This window comes from Augochlora pura, chromosome 2 (genome assembly GCF_028453695.1).
Source record: "Augochlora pura isolate Apur16 chromosome 2, APUR_v2.2.1, whole genome shotgun sequence".
NCBI lineage: Eukaryota > Metazoa > Arthropoda > Insecta > Hymenoptera > Halictidae > Augochlora > Augochlora pura.
Genome location: NC_135773.1, coordinates 16,659,207 through 16,675,289, shown reverse-complemented (window position 1 = coordinate 16,675,289; position 16,083 = coordinate 16,659,207). Strand labels below are relative to the sequence as shown.

Genomic DNA, 16,083 nt, shown 5'->3' with positions numbered 1-16,083 from the left:
TATCCGACCGTACTTCTTCGTGGTCTCGCCGAGAAGAAGACGGGCTTGGACGTCGATGGCGACGCCGCGCCGCGCCGCATCGGTCCGTGGGCTCTCGCTCGATCCACGGGCCACTTTCAGACCATAAAGAGACAAAGGAGCGTTCTTCTTCTACCCGGCCAAGCTGCCAGGCAGTAAACTCTCATTTTCGCGAGGGGGGTCAAGAGGGAGCCAGCAGACTCGCCGAGAAATACGCGGGGGGACCGATTCGGTTCGACCTAATCGAAAAGTCCTAGTCCACGATTTTATCGTAATTCAAATCACAGCGACGTTTATACAGATGTTCTCAGTTGATTGACGAAAGTAGAGAGAATGAGGAGACACTTGTTCGCCCACAATTTTAACCTATTTTTATCGAAAAAAGACACGAAACGTATAAATACTATACACGTTTTCATAGCACTACTTTGCAATTATTAATAGACCAGCGGATCTTTATGCAAAAATTACTGTAATATTCATTTAGTTATATTTTCAACCTATTCAGTTTTGATACAAAAACATAAACGCCGCGGCCTGCTTGTTACACTTATAATTCCTTTCTCTTCTTTTCCTTTGTAATAATCAAACGCTTCTGCAATTTTCTCTATAAAATTGTTTCAGTCCATAAAAACTAAGCGCCACGAAACTGAAAAATTCATGAGCGGCCCTTAAATACCTACAATTTATTTATCACCTGCCCCACCGTAGTTCAAACCAGACACCCACCCAAGAGTCCACGGAAAGCACAATTTAAGAGTTATAGTTGAAAAAACCCGAGCCAGAAAAGGGTCCAGGACGGCGCGATATCGGGCCCACGGGGGTGGAGAAGCAGCGCACACCGGGTACACGCCGGTTATCGGGAAAGCGGGCACTCCAATCAATGCAAATCAAATCGAGAGCCGTGAATACGAAGCGTATAGTCAAATCAACCGAATAAAAGCTTCGTGAATGTAAAAGACCGGTGAATACGAGCGGCCCGGGCCAATCTGGTAATGCGTCTTCTCCCTCCTCGCCGACTTTCCCGCCACTCTTCTAGCAGGGGGGGTGGGAAAAATAACCACCTCGGAATATTGCACCGGATGGACGCGGAACCTTCTGTGTTTCGGACCCCCGTGCTTCAACAAATATTGCTTCTTCGTACCCTGCCCGCGCCAGTCGTTGAGCCCTGCTCCATCGACCAGAGATTTTCGGATCGCACCCTTGTTCGTTGGGTTCTTTGACGGCCGTCGCGCCGGTTGTTTCCGACATCGGACCTGTTAACCCGTTAACCGAATGACTTTACTATTGTTAACGCGGCTGTTTGCGTAATTACTCGCACTGCGTAGGAGAAATAAAGTGACTAACACGTGTAGATCGATGTTATTGTAATGGTGATCCATAATATCAAAGTCACTGTTTAATAACATTCTTCTATTTTAAATTGATTATTTAATCTTTGCTTTACTGTTGATCAGAACAAGACGATTTCTTTGCAAGCTTTGGTGCATTATACATAAAAATCCACAACATTTAAAAGTCCTAAGAATTATTGCACTATTTACATTTTTAATTGGGGAAGTAGAATTCTTTTATATTAAATTCCATTTTATTTATCGTTGTACTCGAATCTTGCTTAACAGTAGGCTACGAGACGAATGTAACCTTCTTGTAAAATAAAAATTATCAAAGACCTTTTATTTTGTAGTTGAAGCTACAACCATTCTTTTCGTGTTTCTCCTGTTCCGTCGTGGACGTGTGAAATAGCTCGAAATCGTTTTCAGAGTCCCGTCTCCAACCAGATCTAAATGCACGAAGTTAGGCTAAAACGGTTAAGAAACAAGAAGAATCGTCGCCGTTCCCGTTTCGTAACCCCGTGCACCGTGTTCTTGCGTAACGATGACAGCATTATGCCGGTGTCAGCGTCAGCAACGATGATTAATCGATCGCTGGTCACAAATATCCCGGATTCCGTGACTCGACAGGGCTACCGGCGGCAACAAGAAGAGGAAGTCGATGAATAACACCTCGGCCACCGTAATATGCGGGGGACAAAGCCCCGCGTAGCCTCCGAACGTCCATTAATAAAAATCATATGATCGTTAGAGCGAAAATATTTACAGTGATCGGGATCCTGCCCCTGTCGGCGTTCCTTCTATTTCCACCGATGTAGATTAGAACGATTGTAGAACACCTTCGAGAAAAACGATAGAAAATGCCTCGGTGCTAGTTAGTGTTCAGGGATCGTTAGGGAGACGCCGTGCACCCTAATTTGAAAGAGCCGAGCTGGTGACTGTACAAGTCCCCCTACAGTAAATCAAATATTTTGATCTTGATTCTCATGATCGGATATTTAAAAGAAAAAATAAGATGCATTTACACAACATTGGTTTCATTAAAAATATTCGCTATTTCCTTCTTAACCATCAAAGACAATCGTTTATAGACTTACGTAAGTGGGGACGAGGAATACATTTCATTCATAAACAATTTACATTTAGAAATAATCTTCTTACAGAAAATAAAAAGCTGACGTATCTTCAAACATAATAAAATATAATATATTTATTCTACACATATTTTATTTACTTACCCGAACGACGAAGTCAGAATTACGAGTGCAGATATTACGAGTACGGTAGGACTTTGTGGTAAGAATTTCAAAAATTACGTCACTTTGGATGTAGTTTTAAATGTTTTAATTAAATCACCGAATTTAGACCACTGTTCGAAGTCAACGGAATTGAATAATCAAGAATAATAGATCGAGAAATGGTCGAAGATGGTTTCGAGCACGTTCTCTGGGCTCTCGTATAGTGTCGTCGAGCTTTGATGGTAAAAAATGAATGGTGGCAAGTCGATCGCGAGTAATGGAGAAAACACCGCCGACGAGAACGTTGGACACGGACGTTTAATCGTCAGACAGTGAGTCTCGAGTTCCTTTTTGTCCATGCAAGGGGTTGATCCCCGAAAAACGGGTCCACCTGGGAATTTCTCAAGATGAAAATTGATTCGTACGCGAGAGAGCGTTTCGCGGCGATCCGTTGGTATGCCCGCGTTCACCGTGGCATCATTCATCTCGCTGCTATACTATTAGTACAGTTATTTATGGTGAAAAAGTGTATAGATCGACCGACACCTATTATGTATCGGATCCGAGGTGTCCCGCCGGTGATTTATGCTACCCTGCAAATTGCCGCTTGTCCTTTGTGAGAGCGAGCCTAAGCGACTCTGATTAAATCCGACCCGCGGCCGCAATTTAACAATCTTTGGGACACGTAAACCTGCCAGAGACAATGCCTCTTTCACCATGGGAATACTGTTCTAATTGGTTTTTCTGTCATCATGCGGCAAAACATATTCGATCAAAGTAATCGAACGTTTTGCGAACGTGTTCCGCAACATTCGTGTTCGCCGAAACTCGTATCGTTTGGTTCAGCTTAAAACAAATTGCGCTATTTAAATGGTACGATAATGAGAGTCGCTGTAGGAAAGTATGTCAAATTGATAATCGGTATCACCGGCCGCAGTGCGGTGGCTGCAATAATTTTGATGGTCGGAAGATCAAATTATATTCGATGCGGTTATTCGGTATAAATTCAGTTCTAATGAGTTTGCCAATTATGTATTTGAACCTAAACCCACCGAAAATAAACGTATTCACGTCCGTTTCACCGCACGACTCGCTTCACCTCTATTCCTATTCATTCGGTCTATCGCTTTGGCCCGTTAAACAAATCCGCACCGGTGAACCCGCTAAAATTTTCTACACAGTATACTTCCATCGCGGTCAAACGCTCCGGGGAATTATCGAAATTACCGGGTCCGATTTTATCCGAGTGTATGATATAACGTGTGCAGAAAGTTTGGCCAGCGAAGTCGCGAACAAGCAAAGTAAAACTTTAAACTGAACGACTTGTAATCGATTGTAATTTAAATTCAGAGTTGAACGAAACTTTGGGCAACTTACGTTTAAATCAATTAGCAAATTCGTATTTAGAAGCTTGCGATTTTAAACTTAAAACTGAATTGAAATTGTAAAATTCAATACGAGTGATTGAAAACTTCGCGGCGTTGGCACAATCGATGCACTCGCGGTAAACTTATCGCTTCGAACTTGCAATTCTCCGTGCAACAAATACTCTAAAGCTGGCCTACACAAAATTAAAACTCCGAATGAACGTAGCAATTACCAGGCGATCCCAATCTGCAACATTGTATCCACGCAGGACTTCATTAATCAAAAGTAGTTCCTAAGAAGCAGCTCGTCACGCGACTAGCAAATGCCGGGGATCGTTAAGAAGGACGCCTAGATGATTGCGTCGGTATCGGGCCTCTACTTGTCGTTGTCGTCGAGGAACTTGAAGTGGAGCGTGGGGTATCGTCTCAGTCTGAGCAACTCGTGCAAGGTCTGCAGCTCCAACAGCTCCGCGTAATTATCCTGCAGCTTCTTGATCAGATTGGATCGCCTCATGACCATTCTGATCTTCCTCTCCGTGTGTTGTCGCTGTCTTGCCTCGGCGATATGATCGCGGTGAAGCTCCATGTCGCACCTCGACACGTTCAGATCGAAGATCTGCCGATCGAGTTCCTCGTTCTTGCTCCTGGTGATCGCGATGTCCTTTTGTATGGAGGCCAGTCGAGCTTTGCGGCTCTCCATCAACTTTTCGCACTGCGCCTTCGCGGCTTCCACGTCCACGGTCATCCGCTCGAAGGTCTTGTCGTCGGGAAGGTTCTTGGCTTTTCGCTTTAGATACTGTTGCATCTCCTTGGTCACCGTCACTACTCCGAGGAAACGCAAGTCCTCCTGCAGATCGCTCAGCTGCTTCTTGCGGCAGCCATGGATCCACTCTTTCAATTTCGTGCCTGGGAAAACCGTGAAATTGGTCAGTGGCCAGTTAATGAGCGGTAGACTGCAGACTTTATGCATTTATAGCAAAATTAGCTAGTTATAATTTAAAATTGGGCAAAATTTAAAGGCATTTTATAACGTCAATTATTATATAATTATATTGTTTCTAATCAATTGAGATAAATAGAGAGAATCAACTTGCTACTTGGTTTCTATTACGTGGAATTGATGATGGCAATTTTTATTTTGTATTAAAATCTGCTGTTTACAATTACTGACCCTTATTTTCGAACATAATTAACACTAACCCTTCCAAGATCTAAGAGCGACTGACAATTGTCACTTTATAAGAATTGCTAGATAGAAATTATTTTAATTTTCTGTAGTTTTTACAATAATGTGTACTCGAACAATGAAATATATTCAACAACTTCTAATGGCAGCAACTTTATAACTTATGAAATCAAAAATGTAAAATCGCTTAGTTGATCAGTGGTGGTAGTTTCAGTGTTAAATATTTCTCTTTAAATTCAATTGATTATTTATTTATTAAAGTATGTCAAAGAAGGACATCCTTAAAATATCATAAATATTATTTCAATTTTCTTAATACCGAGTTTACGAAATGTTTTGTAAATTTTAGAAAAATACTGAATGATTGAAGATCAGTTAAAATAAATCATTTGTAAAATAGATGCATTTATAACAAAAATGAATAGGTCAAATATACAACTAAAAAGACATTAGAAGAATTGAAGAATATTGCTACATTACTTTCAACTTACTATGATTGTTAAAAGAGGAAAGATGTTTTTATCTGATTCATATTTCTTAATAACTCGGATAGTATTTATTTTGCATAAATATCCGTAATCAATGACTTAATGTAATCGTATAAGTTCCATTCATGTCATTGTGCAAAATTCCACGAAGGAACTGATTATAAATACCCTAAGCCAATGGAAAAGCAAGTTTGGCATAAAACCTCTTTGGAAGTCCAATAGTCGTGAAAGAGCCTCCAGCTTGCACTGACCAGCAGCCTCTATCAACACGTTCACCGCCAGTATCTCATCCCTGGTCACCAATACCACGTTCCTAGTGTTCTCAAAGTCTCCGGTCAACTCGACCTCCACCTGCCCCATCTTCATCACAAACTGCATCTCCAGATCCAATTCACTGACCGTTCTCTGCCGTCGATTCTCACCGAGGTTCTCTTTGATCTGCTCGATATCAGCCATGCACTTCTCGATCTTCTTCCTAAATCCTTCGATCACTCTCTCAGCGTCCGCGATCTCCGCTTCCTTCGCTCTGAGCTTCAACTCTGACTCGATCTTGTACCTTCGCACCTTAACCAAATGCTCCCAATCGGCAGAATCCAACGACATCGGGAGGACGCTTGGCCGAGTGTCTAACTGGTCTAGAGCCTTCAGGTACTCCTTGCAATCGTGCGCAAGGTACACAAGTCTGGACCTAACTGATACGTGAGCTACCAGATCCGCGAACTCGGCAGAACTTAGGTTTTTCAAATTGACTCTGGGTCGACGTCTGTACTGGCGATCTAAAAGATCCACGTGGAACTTGTTCATTGTAGAGAACTCGCCCTTGAATCGCTTGGACAACGTCTTCTCGCGAGCCGTTATCAACTCGTGCTGCATCCACAACTCTTGGTGCAGGCTTTTGAAGATTTCCATGTTGTTCTGCAAGATGACCAAGTATTTCTCTTTACTCGAGACCTGCTTCTTGATCTTCTCTTCCTCGCGCAGGGATACCATTCGACGATAGTTGCGCAAGCAACCGCGGACGTATCGCAGATGCATCTGATTTATGGCCGACTCGATGTTCATCTTCAGCTACGGGATTGTGGTAGAGATTCAATAATCGACGCGACTTTGCCGAGAGAAAATGGATTTTTGTCTCTCTCGAATTATAACAGATCAGCTGATGCTGTGAAGAACATTGCGTTTGAAATAATTTCACGATTTCTATAAAATTTGAGTCCACCGACTCATTGACGAATGTATACCTTTTTTTATTTCTGTAGCAATAATCATAGTGAAACCACAGTTGAGCGTTATTCGAATTATTTCAAATAGAAATCGTTTTAGTCGAATATTATTCATTATGCTTCAGAAATTGTTTTATCTATTTATTCGAATAAATTGTTTGAATGGTGATTGTAAAATGACTCGAATACTAATGTGAATAATTTTTGACTCCTTTCATTTTCGCGTTATTTTCAATCGGTTCAATTTTAATTACTTATAAAATTAAAAAAATTTCAAACGTTGCGAAAAAATATTTCATTTTCGTCCGCTTTGAAGAACGGTGTCAAACTTCAAGTGGCAGACACAAGTAGGACATGCTGGACAATTGGATCTTACAATGGTTTCAGAAACTTTTCCTTCGTTTAAATGACTCGTGGAAGTAAATATCAAAATGCGAACCTTTACGAAAATCAAAAGTATAACTTTGAATAACATAAGAGGATTGTAAACTATTTCGGACGCTTACCCGAAAGAGTTGATCGAGCTTAGTGTTGAATTTGTCGATTCCTTCCTGCAAAAGTCCCATGACCTTGGTGTACTCCGCCTCCAGCTTCCTATTATACCGTTCGCGTTCCTCCCGCAGGAACTGCACGTCTTTTTCGTACTTCTTCACGGCGAGTATGTCGTCCTCGGTGAAGTCTTCCGGTCGCTTCTCAAGCATGCAGGCGGGCTTGGGAACGTCAATCTTGATGACGTCCTCCCATCGAACCTCCAGCACGCCGTCCATCATCGTCATTAAGGCGCGCTCGCGAAAATCATCGGCCAGCAACAACCGCCTGATCCGCTCTGCCTCGGCCGCCTGTCTGTCTAGGAGTTCTTGCTGCGACGGCGAAATGTACGGTTTCGCCTTTACCTCGTGATCGAACACCTTGACAACGCCTTCTGGGCTCTCCTACGCAGAGAGAAATGAAGATTGCCGGGAACCTATGATCCAGCTGAAGACATTATACCTGATGGCCATCTCTACGCGACTAGCGAATGATATATTTCAAGATATAGAGTCGAGATATCGAAGTATTAACCTTCTAACAGCATATGAAATTGACGGCTAGCTTTATCTGCAATGCCGTCCTAAGGATTAGATTGAAAAAGAGATGAGAACAGAAAGGGAAGAAAAGAAAAACATGTGCATCTTTTGCTAAATTTTATAGGATATCTAGAACGGGACTACCACGTTGCACGTGATTTAATTTTATTAATGTTCGACCACAGAATATGGCGTCGTTCAAGAATCGATTTGAACTGTTATTGCAGCCGTGTATTCGTTAATTTATCACTAGCTTATTTGTTAATTTACGATTGATTTGGAACACAGACCTGCCAGTGCCAAGTAGGATCCTCAGGTATGTAGGAAACTCTTCCACTGAACATTGTCTGCAACTCTGAATTGATGTAACATATCCTCTCAATCCTATCTCTTATCACATTCATTTCCCTCTCCTTCTGAGCGTATACTTCTTCAAACGCCGTGTTAAAGTAACTGCGTATTTTTTCGCAATCGTGTAACAGGAAACGATTGTTCACCAACACGTGACCGAATCCGTAAGACTCCATTTGAGAATAACAGGGTGACAACTCGATGAACTGGTGTGCAATGGTCCCTGGACAATACAAGCCAACGATCTTTCATAAAGAATAGACTGACATCATGCGAAGGTACTCCAACTTACCCTCGAAAGCCCTCATCTTCGCCAATGCCACCTCGGAGATCACCTTCTCATCCTCTTCCTCCTCCAGCAACATATCCATCTTGATATCCACTTCGTGATGCAGTTTCACGCACTTGTTAAGCTCCACCTCCAGCTCTTCATCCGTATACAGCTTCCAGGGCTGGAAAGTGTCCTCGTCGATGATCATCGAGACACTGTCCTTGGAAAACTGAGAGAACTCCAGTAACTCCGCGGTCCTCGGGTCACCCTCGACCGCAGGATAGTTAGCCACTACTCTGTTACCAAGGATGGCGACCAAACACTTGCCTATCACTTTCTGAGGATCCCAAAAAGTCTCCTTCAACCAATACGACACTCTCTTCATCTCGCCAATGCCATGTTCAAGCTCCAGATGAAGATCCTCGCACTGATTACGACCGGTCTTCAATTTCTGATCTCGTCCGGCTCTGTCCAAGTCGAACGCAGACACCGGAAGTCTCTCGATCTCTGGACAGATCTCATTAGCATCCAACAGAGCCTTCACCTTGCCCTTTAGCACTTCGAAGTCCGTCAGAATCTGCGATCTCTCTTCCTCGCACTGGGCTACTTCTCTCTGCAGTTGAGCTGCATTTCTCCAGTCGAACCACGTCTTCTCTCCGTTTTCTTCAGGGTCGGGGAACTGATACCTTGGACCTGACAGCATTTCATTAAGTTCTGAAGAGAGACTGGCGTAGTCCGATTGAACCTTTTTCTCGTTCTTGTCGTAGAGAGTATAGTCCACGCGATAAAGACATTGAGCATCTGCAGGACACGAGGATATATTATCCTGCGCTGGAGGAAGAAGAGGCATTAATTGCAACCGAACTGTAAAGCAATAACTGTTAGGTCGAGATAACTTCTGATTCGGCTAGGTAGAATTTATTATTCGTATCTATCCGCTATGAGTCACGAGGACAAACGTGCTTTTGCTTTCACTAGATAAACAATAGTAAATAAGTAAATACAAAAAGTAAATAAAACAAACGAAATAAATGTTTAATGAAAAAGTGAAAGTTATTTATGACTCGACCTAATATTTTGATAGTCAGAGATATAAATTGAACCTGTGTCATGGCGACCAAGGATCCATCATACCCCATAACCACGATCAGGTCTCCGATCTTATTTGCAACAGCCTTCACGCTACCAAAGTCCGCTCTATGGTGCGACAGGAAGCAAGCAGTTACCTTGCGCAGGGTCTTGTCTCTCACATAGACCATACCGTCAAAAGCAGTGCTGGTTAACCATTGTTTATCAACGAAGAGGTTCGCCATCTTGACAAGGTGACCAGTCAGCAGGCCGTCCACCAAGCTTATACTCTTGAAATCCTGAAGTTTCTGGACCCGTAACTGTCGCGTCATGTATGGCGTTCCTACGAGCATCATCGCGTTGGAGGGATGATGCCATAAGTTGTAGTAGGTTCCAGATAAATCAAAATTTTCGGCAAACTCTTCGACGAGATCTTTGCCTTCTGGAACAACGTATAACCTCAGGTTCTGGCCTAAGACCGGTTGTTTCTTATGGGCCAAAAGCAAGAGCACAATCATTTTCTTGGCGCCTTCGTATATCAACACGTCGTTGATTCTTTTGTGGGATTGCACCATGCCTAGCACTGTGAACGCTTTTTCTGGACGCAAGTTGATGCAGTAGCAATTGCCGCGCTGAGTTTCCGCGGCTATCAATGATCTGCAACAATCGCAGATGATAATTAGTCGATTTTTATTAATCTTTACTAATATAAGCATTTACTGGTACTACATCAAATGTCTTTCTGATTTTCTCTTTTACAATTCCTGTTTTTTTTAGAAATTTTTATATCAACTTCTTCGTTGAAGCACATCTTACAATAAAAATCGTAGAAAGTTTAATTAAACATAATCTAATCGTTATTATATAACAATATATATATTAAATTAGGGCTCAGTAGTTCTAGTGTTAATACCTCACCTTCCACTGTAAGACAACTTGATCAAATCCAGAGGTCCTTCCTGCAGCCGCAGGAAGGCAACGATCTTCGGTTCCTCAGGGGCCGCGAAGCTCACAAAAATCAGTTCACCCTGCTGAGTCCCCACAACGATCATCGGATAATCAAGATGCGAGAGTTGACAAGTGATCTCGCTCTGGATCTCTAGATCAATGGTAGTCAGCTGACTGCCACTGAAAGACTCCAGCACGACCAACTCTTTCAAATCGTCTGTGCCGACCACGTGATGACACCAGGGGTACAAGAAGTCCATGAACTTGAAACTGGCACCGTAATTCAGGCAATTCTCCACCATCGGATAATCGCCACTTTTCGGCATAATGATCTCCATCAGGAAGCCCTCGAACGTGTGATAAAAGCACCAGTCGGTCTTGACGGGGTGGGTTATGAGGAGGCACGGTTTGGTCTCTAGTTTGACGTACCACGTCATATTCCACTTCTGAGTTTTCGCGTTCTTCGAGTAATATCGGATTTGGCAGAAGGTAGTGCGCAGGATGAGCCCCTCGCCGAACCACTTGATGATCGGTGACTCGTACTCTAGACAAATACCACAGCGCTGGGAGAGGACGATACGGTAAACGTTGGAGCCATCGTAGTTACTGAGGTAGATGTGACCGTTCCTGTCGGTGATGGCCAGCAGAGGCTCCAGCGAGGTTGAGGACCAGTCCACCCACGCGATTGGATCGTGGTGCGGCAGTTTTATCTCGTGGTCTGAAAAAAGAGGATGTCTTTTGATGAAATTGTCGTATAAAGTGCATTGCAGTAAATTCTCCCACATCGCCCTTGTCAGAGGTCTGCTCACGTTATCCCTGTGTTATTCTTACGTCTATATGAGTTATTCCTATGCTTATATTAAAGTTCGTCGGAATCGGCCATGAGTTAATCGTTTTCTGATTAAAATAAGACCAAACATGATGTAGTTTGGACAGATATTTCTGATTACATAAAATAAAATCAATCCCGATATAATTGAATAAATATGGCTTAAAGCGTGTCATGTTTGATCTTATCTTAAGTAGAAGAATCTCACCAATATGTTAATAAATTTCTATGTACACAAAATTAAAAGTAGAGAAGTTAAGGTATCATTCTTGTTGTAACATTACTGTGTATTTATATTAATATAATTTCTCTCTCTCTCTCTCTCTCTCTCTCTCTCTCTCTCTCTCTCTTGTTCTCACGAGATGTCGACAACTACAAAAAGAAGTTGCGAGGCTCGCAGAATCGCGTTCGATCTTTCTAAATTGCCCGAAAAGGATGAACCATTTGAGAAAATTTACTGTAGTTGTTCACCTTGCAGGGTCACGTTCTTCCCGACAATGTCCAACTCCCAGGTGTACAATCTGCCACAGGTCCTGCCCATCTGAGCAGCCACGGTAAGTCCAACCTGAGTGATCCTCAAGATCTCCCCAACTTGGTCGTACATGAACGTGGTCACTCTGGCGATCTTCTCTCCGGTCCTCCAGGCCCAGACGACCAGCGGGAAGTTTGGGTACCATCCAATGGACACCATATGGTCCCGAGCAGTGAACGCAGTGGACAGGTACTTATTTCTGGTGCCGCCCGTGCACTCGGCGATCAGGGTCATGGACGGATACGAGTAGACCAAGATTTTCGGGTTGCTCACCCTCTCGGCGAAACAGAAGATCGACAGACTCGAGTGACCTGATAAACAGTGTGCACCCTCGCCAACCTCGCTGTTGCAGCACCATCGAATCGACTCCTTTTGTTGCGCCACGTTGAAAAATATGATGTGCACGCCGATGCACCAGGCGATCACGTCCTTGCCGATGAAGATCATATCTTCGACATGACCTCCGCGAACCCAGTAGGGTCGCCAGGTGTCCTTCTGCACTTTTGAGTCCATGGTTCTTGGAAGCGGCGAAGGTAAAATTCCGGTATGTTGGAAAATCTTCGTAACGTAACCTCGCAGATGTCATTGGATCGTGGCATTGGTTGAGAACAATTGACGACATCGATAGGGTGGTGCGAAATTCTCGTGGAACTTGGAGGCAATTTCTCAGGCTTGATTCACTGTGCCCGAGGAAGACGATCTTGATGAGAAGCCTCCAAGAAGGCGGCATTGAGGTGACCTGGGCGAAAGCCAATGCACTTTCCGCGCAGATCAAAGCGCGAAATGAATCGGCAAGGAACGGTGATAAATCGCGGAACAGATCCAAAGATGGCGACGGTATCAGCAGCGATATTCAGTAGTCCCTCCGACGCGTCGCCTCATCTGGTTCCCCAATTTAAGAGGTATTCAAGGCGACACAAAGAGGTTCGGTGGCTCATACGTCATCGTGGCAACTCTATGGTCCACGCTCGGCTTTGTCCGTGCATCGGCCGACGATAGATCCGTGACCATTTATGCCTCGTCCCCCTTTTTCGGCCCGTCGCTGCCACCGGCGAGCTGCTCGCGAATGCTAATCGACGGTACCGACTCTCAACGACATGGCCCCGTGTGTGGTCCCCTTACGAGTTGCTCTTTAACACTGCGACGACGAGCCCTGGCTCCGTTTCGACCCATTTAGATTTGAACTCGGTGACACTCTCGAAGAGAGTGAAGGAAAGAAGAAACAGATAGACAGAGATACATTTAATTTTAGTAGTATTAAAAGCAGCTTTGTTACCTTAGTTTACAAAAGTAAAACATTTATTCTGATTTTTAACGAGTATCATTGCAGTGCTTATAGCAACTAACACATATATTGAATAGATAACTCATAAATGTATCTTTGCAACATGAACGAGCGTAAATTAAAGAATTAGTTTAAATTCTGTAAATCTAGTGCATTTTTAACTTTTGTTTACATTGTTCTCTTTTATTGTTAGTCTATTTTGCTGTATATTAAAATCCCGATTATCAGGTCTAAGTAATATAAATGATCAGATAATAGAACAATTACTTAAAGTGCCAGATTACATTTTTAATGATTCGTCTTTCATTGAACACGAGTGAAGAATATTTAAATATCGAACGTTTCTGATATTGGAGAACTGGATAATCGAGATTGTACCGTACGAGGTTACGTTAAAATTTTTGTACGCAATAGTAATATGTAAATGGAAGCAAAAAGAGTGAGTCGAAAGAGAAAACAAGAAATGCGAATGATAATGTAAAGACCGAGATTTATTTCCAGGCCAAAAGGCTGAAATAAAGATCATCATTCCAGAACTATGTCCAATAATATGAAAGCCTAAGTGCGTGAGTAAGTCTATCACCGATCGCCTTGAAATGGTATACAGTCAACCGTTTGAAGAGACTGGTAAACAAATCTGTTAAACTCGAGATCAGTTTAGGGTGCATTTGAGGTTTGTATTAAGGTATCCATTTCAATCAGTATTTAGTTCTCATCAGAATAATGACAGACATCTGCCACTAACAGAAAACATAATCGACCGTCGAGTAGTGCCTCCAGGACGCTACTCGTACCGACGACCTTGAACAGTATCTCGAAGAATTCTCGAGTAGGGTAATAGCTTCTAGCAAATATTTACGCGACGATTAGCCGTGCGATACAGGTTTGCTTTTTACGGGAGTCGCGCTGGTATCTGTCGAGTACAAGTTCAGGAGGTACCAGTATTTTCTGGAGGATTCCGGAGAGGTAGCAGCCACCGCCATTGGTCGACCGCCATTAAAACTGTCCTCGCAGGGTCGGTATCGGCGGCGAAGGGAAAGAAGGGTGTTGTTCCCACGCGGGTCGCGATGAAGCGAAGGCGGCGGCGGCCAGTCGCGAGGACGTCGATAGGATCGGTCGTATGGCGTCGGGTTATGCAAATACGTGGTCCCAGCGGGCGTCAATTTAATGGCGAGGCCACAGGTTCGGCCAACGGACAGGAGGAAGGACCGCGAAGCCCCGGGAAAGGACGACCGGTGCCTCGGTAGTGATGGACGTTCGATCCTCGATTTATGAGCCTCCGCACGATCCCAATATAGAAGCCTCCCCGTCGTAATTACCGATCACATTCGCCCGATCATTTTCAAGACTTCCGATTTAATTGATTCGTGGCTCCGCAAATTGAAAACGGAATGAGACTGCTCTGGCCGATCGCTAAACACTCGCACCGTCCCGAACTAAAATGCTCGACGCCGCTAAAAATCGCTCTACTGTAATTCAACGCAATTCTTTTATTCCTGGCTTCGTTACTGTGTTTAACGAACACCCTCGATTCCATATGCACGAACAGCCAAATAAAATAACTGTCTCCTTAGGGTTAATCGCGACGTTCAAATAGCTTCTGACTTTTATAGAAGCGAATACGATTTCACACTTTTTTTCATCCATTGACCGCAATACTTTCTCTTATCCTCGGACAACGAACTATTCTTACAATTGTACTATTCACGATGCTTGCAACAATTTTGAGAATTGTTGTTAATTGCAATTATCTAAAACATATTATTGAACACATTTCTTGCAAACTTATTAGCCTTTTCCTTTGTGCCTAATCTAACAGAGAACAAGTTTATTTAATTGCCAAGGTTCGAATAATTAATTTAAATATGCCGGGACAAGCTTGACCTACCCACCGTTTTGCCATGGTTAAACTTCGGTAGGAATAGCAGTCGACCGTCGACAGCAATTATTGTGATCGTTTGAAGAGCATGTTCGAGCCAGAAGTGATCAGGAGTGTCAAGGAGTTCAAGATAGAACAGCGATTCAGAAGTTCAAGATCGGACTATCGTTTGGCTGATAGTATCAGCTAGAGCAGTCGCAAACTTCGAGTAGAGAACTATACTTGAAGATCTAGTCTTGAGTGGTAGCTGACGTTGAAACATCCGCTTTGGTAGGCAGCCAGGTCTGGGCCAGGTCGTCGAACAGAGGGAGGAAAGAGGGAGAAAGAGGTTGGCAGGTATCTACGGGCAGTATATCACGTCGCAAGGATAAGTTTTTGATCGGTCCTCGGTATACGGATGACTCCCTGCTGCTTGACCTCATCACGCCACGCTATGGGGGTCTTTATAAACCACCATCGACTGCGCGTATCCTAATCACCTTTTGTCTTAAGCCTGCCAAACTCTTCTTCCGACTCTAGTTCTCCGGATCCCCGCAAAGCCCTCGAGACCATCCGATAGTTCTTTGAGTCGTTCTACGCTTTGCATCTTCATGCATTTTTCCGTGTGCAAAAGAGCACAACGCCGTTAATAGTATCTCTGTTGTTTTATGTCAATTGTAATGAATCTTGCAGTAAATGACGGAGATTTCAACGTCGTTTCGATTTTTATGAAATTCAGTTGGATACGTTGTTAATGGAAGGAGTTTTTGCTGGAATTCTGAAGATTGACTATGCAGCGGAAATACTAAATATTTCACTACGCTTCTACTCTCATTTCACAAATGTCGCGATTACTTTATGATGTTGATAATCTATACTTTGGACTAGCGGCGTATTTTCGAAAATATAGTACAGCTCCATTTATGCGAACAAAATTTTCTTTAATACCCAGCCTCTTGAACAGGTTCTACCTACTTACCTGAACCTAAACTGCGGTTACTTGAACGCACCTTTGCAAGT

At 43.3% G+C, this 16,083-nt stretch overlaps 1 protein-coding gene across 1 annotated transcript; it reads right to left on the bottom strand.

Moving 5' to 3' along the window:
* Window positions 1-4,333: 4,333 nt before the first annotated feature.
* Window positions 4,334-12,433, bottom strand: LOC144478259 (cilia- and flagella-associated protein 43-like). The gene is made up of 8 exons (XM_078196023.1): window positions 11,847-12,433; window positions 10,530-11,375; window positions 9,613-10,268; window positions 8,565-9,407; window positions 8,212-8,495; window positions 7,361-7,786; window positions 5,835-6,699; window positions 4,334-4,863 (listed from the first exon to the last, which is right to left on the bottom strand). Exons 1-8 carry the CDS (start codon window positions 12,431-12,433, stop codon window positions 4,334-4,336), a joined length of 5,037 nt encoding a protein of 1,678 aa, XP_078052149.1.
* Window positions 12,434-16,083: the final 3,650 nt, after the last annotated feature.

Bases quoted from the DNA above. Each gene is read 5' to 3' on its own strand.
- LOC144478259 (XM_078196023.1), bottom strand. From the start codon at position 12,433: ATGGACTCAAAAGTGCAGAAGGACACCTGGCGACCCTACTGGGTTCGC. The intron at 8,496-8,564 runs GTAAGTTGGAGT...TGTATTGTCCAG, and splicing joins GAAGATGAGGGCTTTCGAGG to GGACCATTGCACACCAGTTC. The intron at 7,787-8,211 runs GTCTGTGTTCCA...CTCTCTGCGTAG, and splicing joins ATCCTACTTGGCACTGGCAG to GAGAGCCCAGAAGGCGTTGT.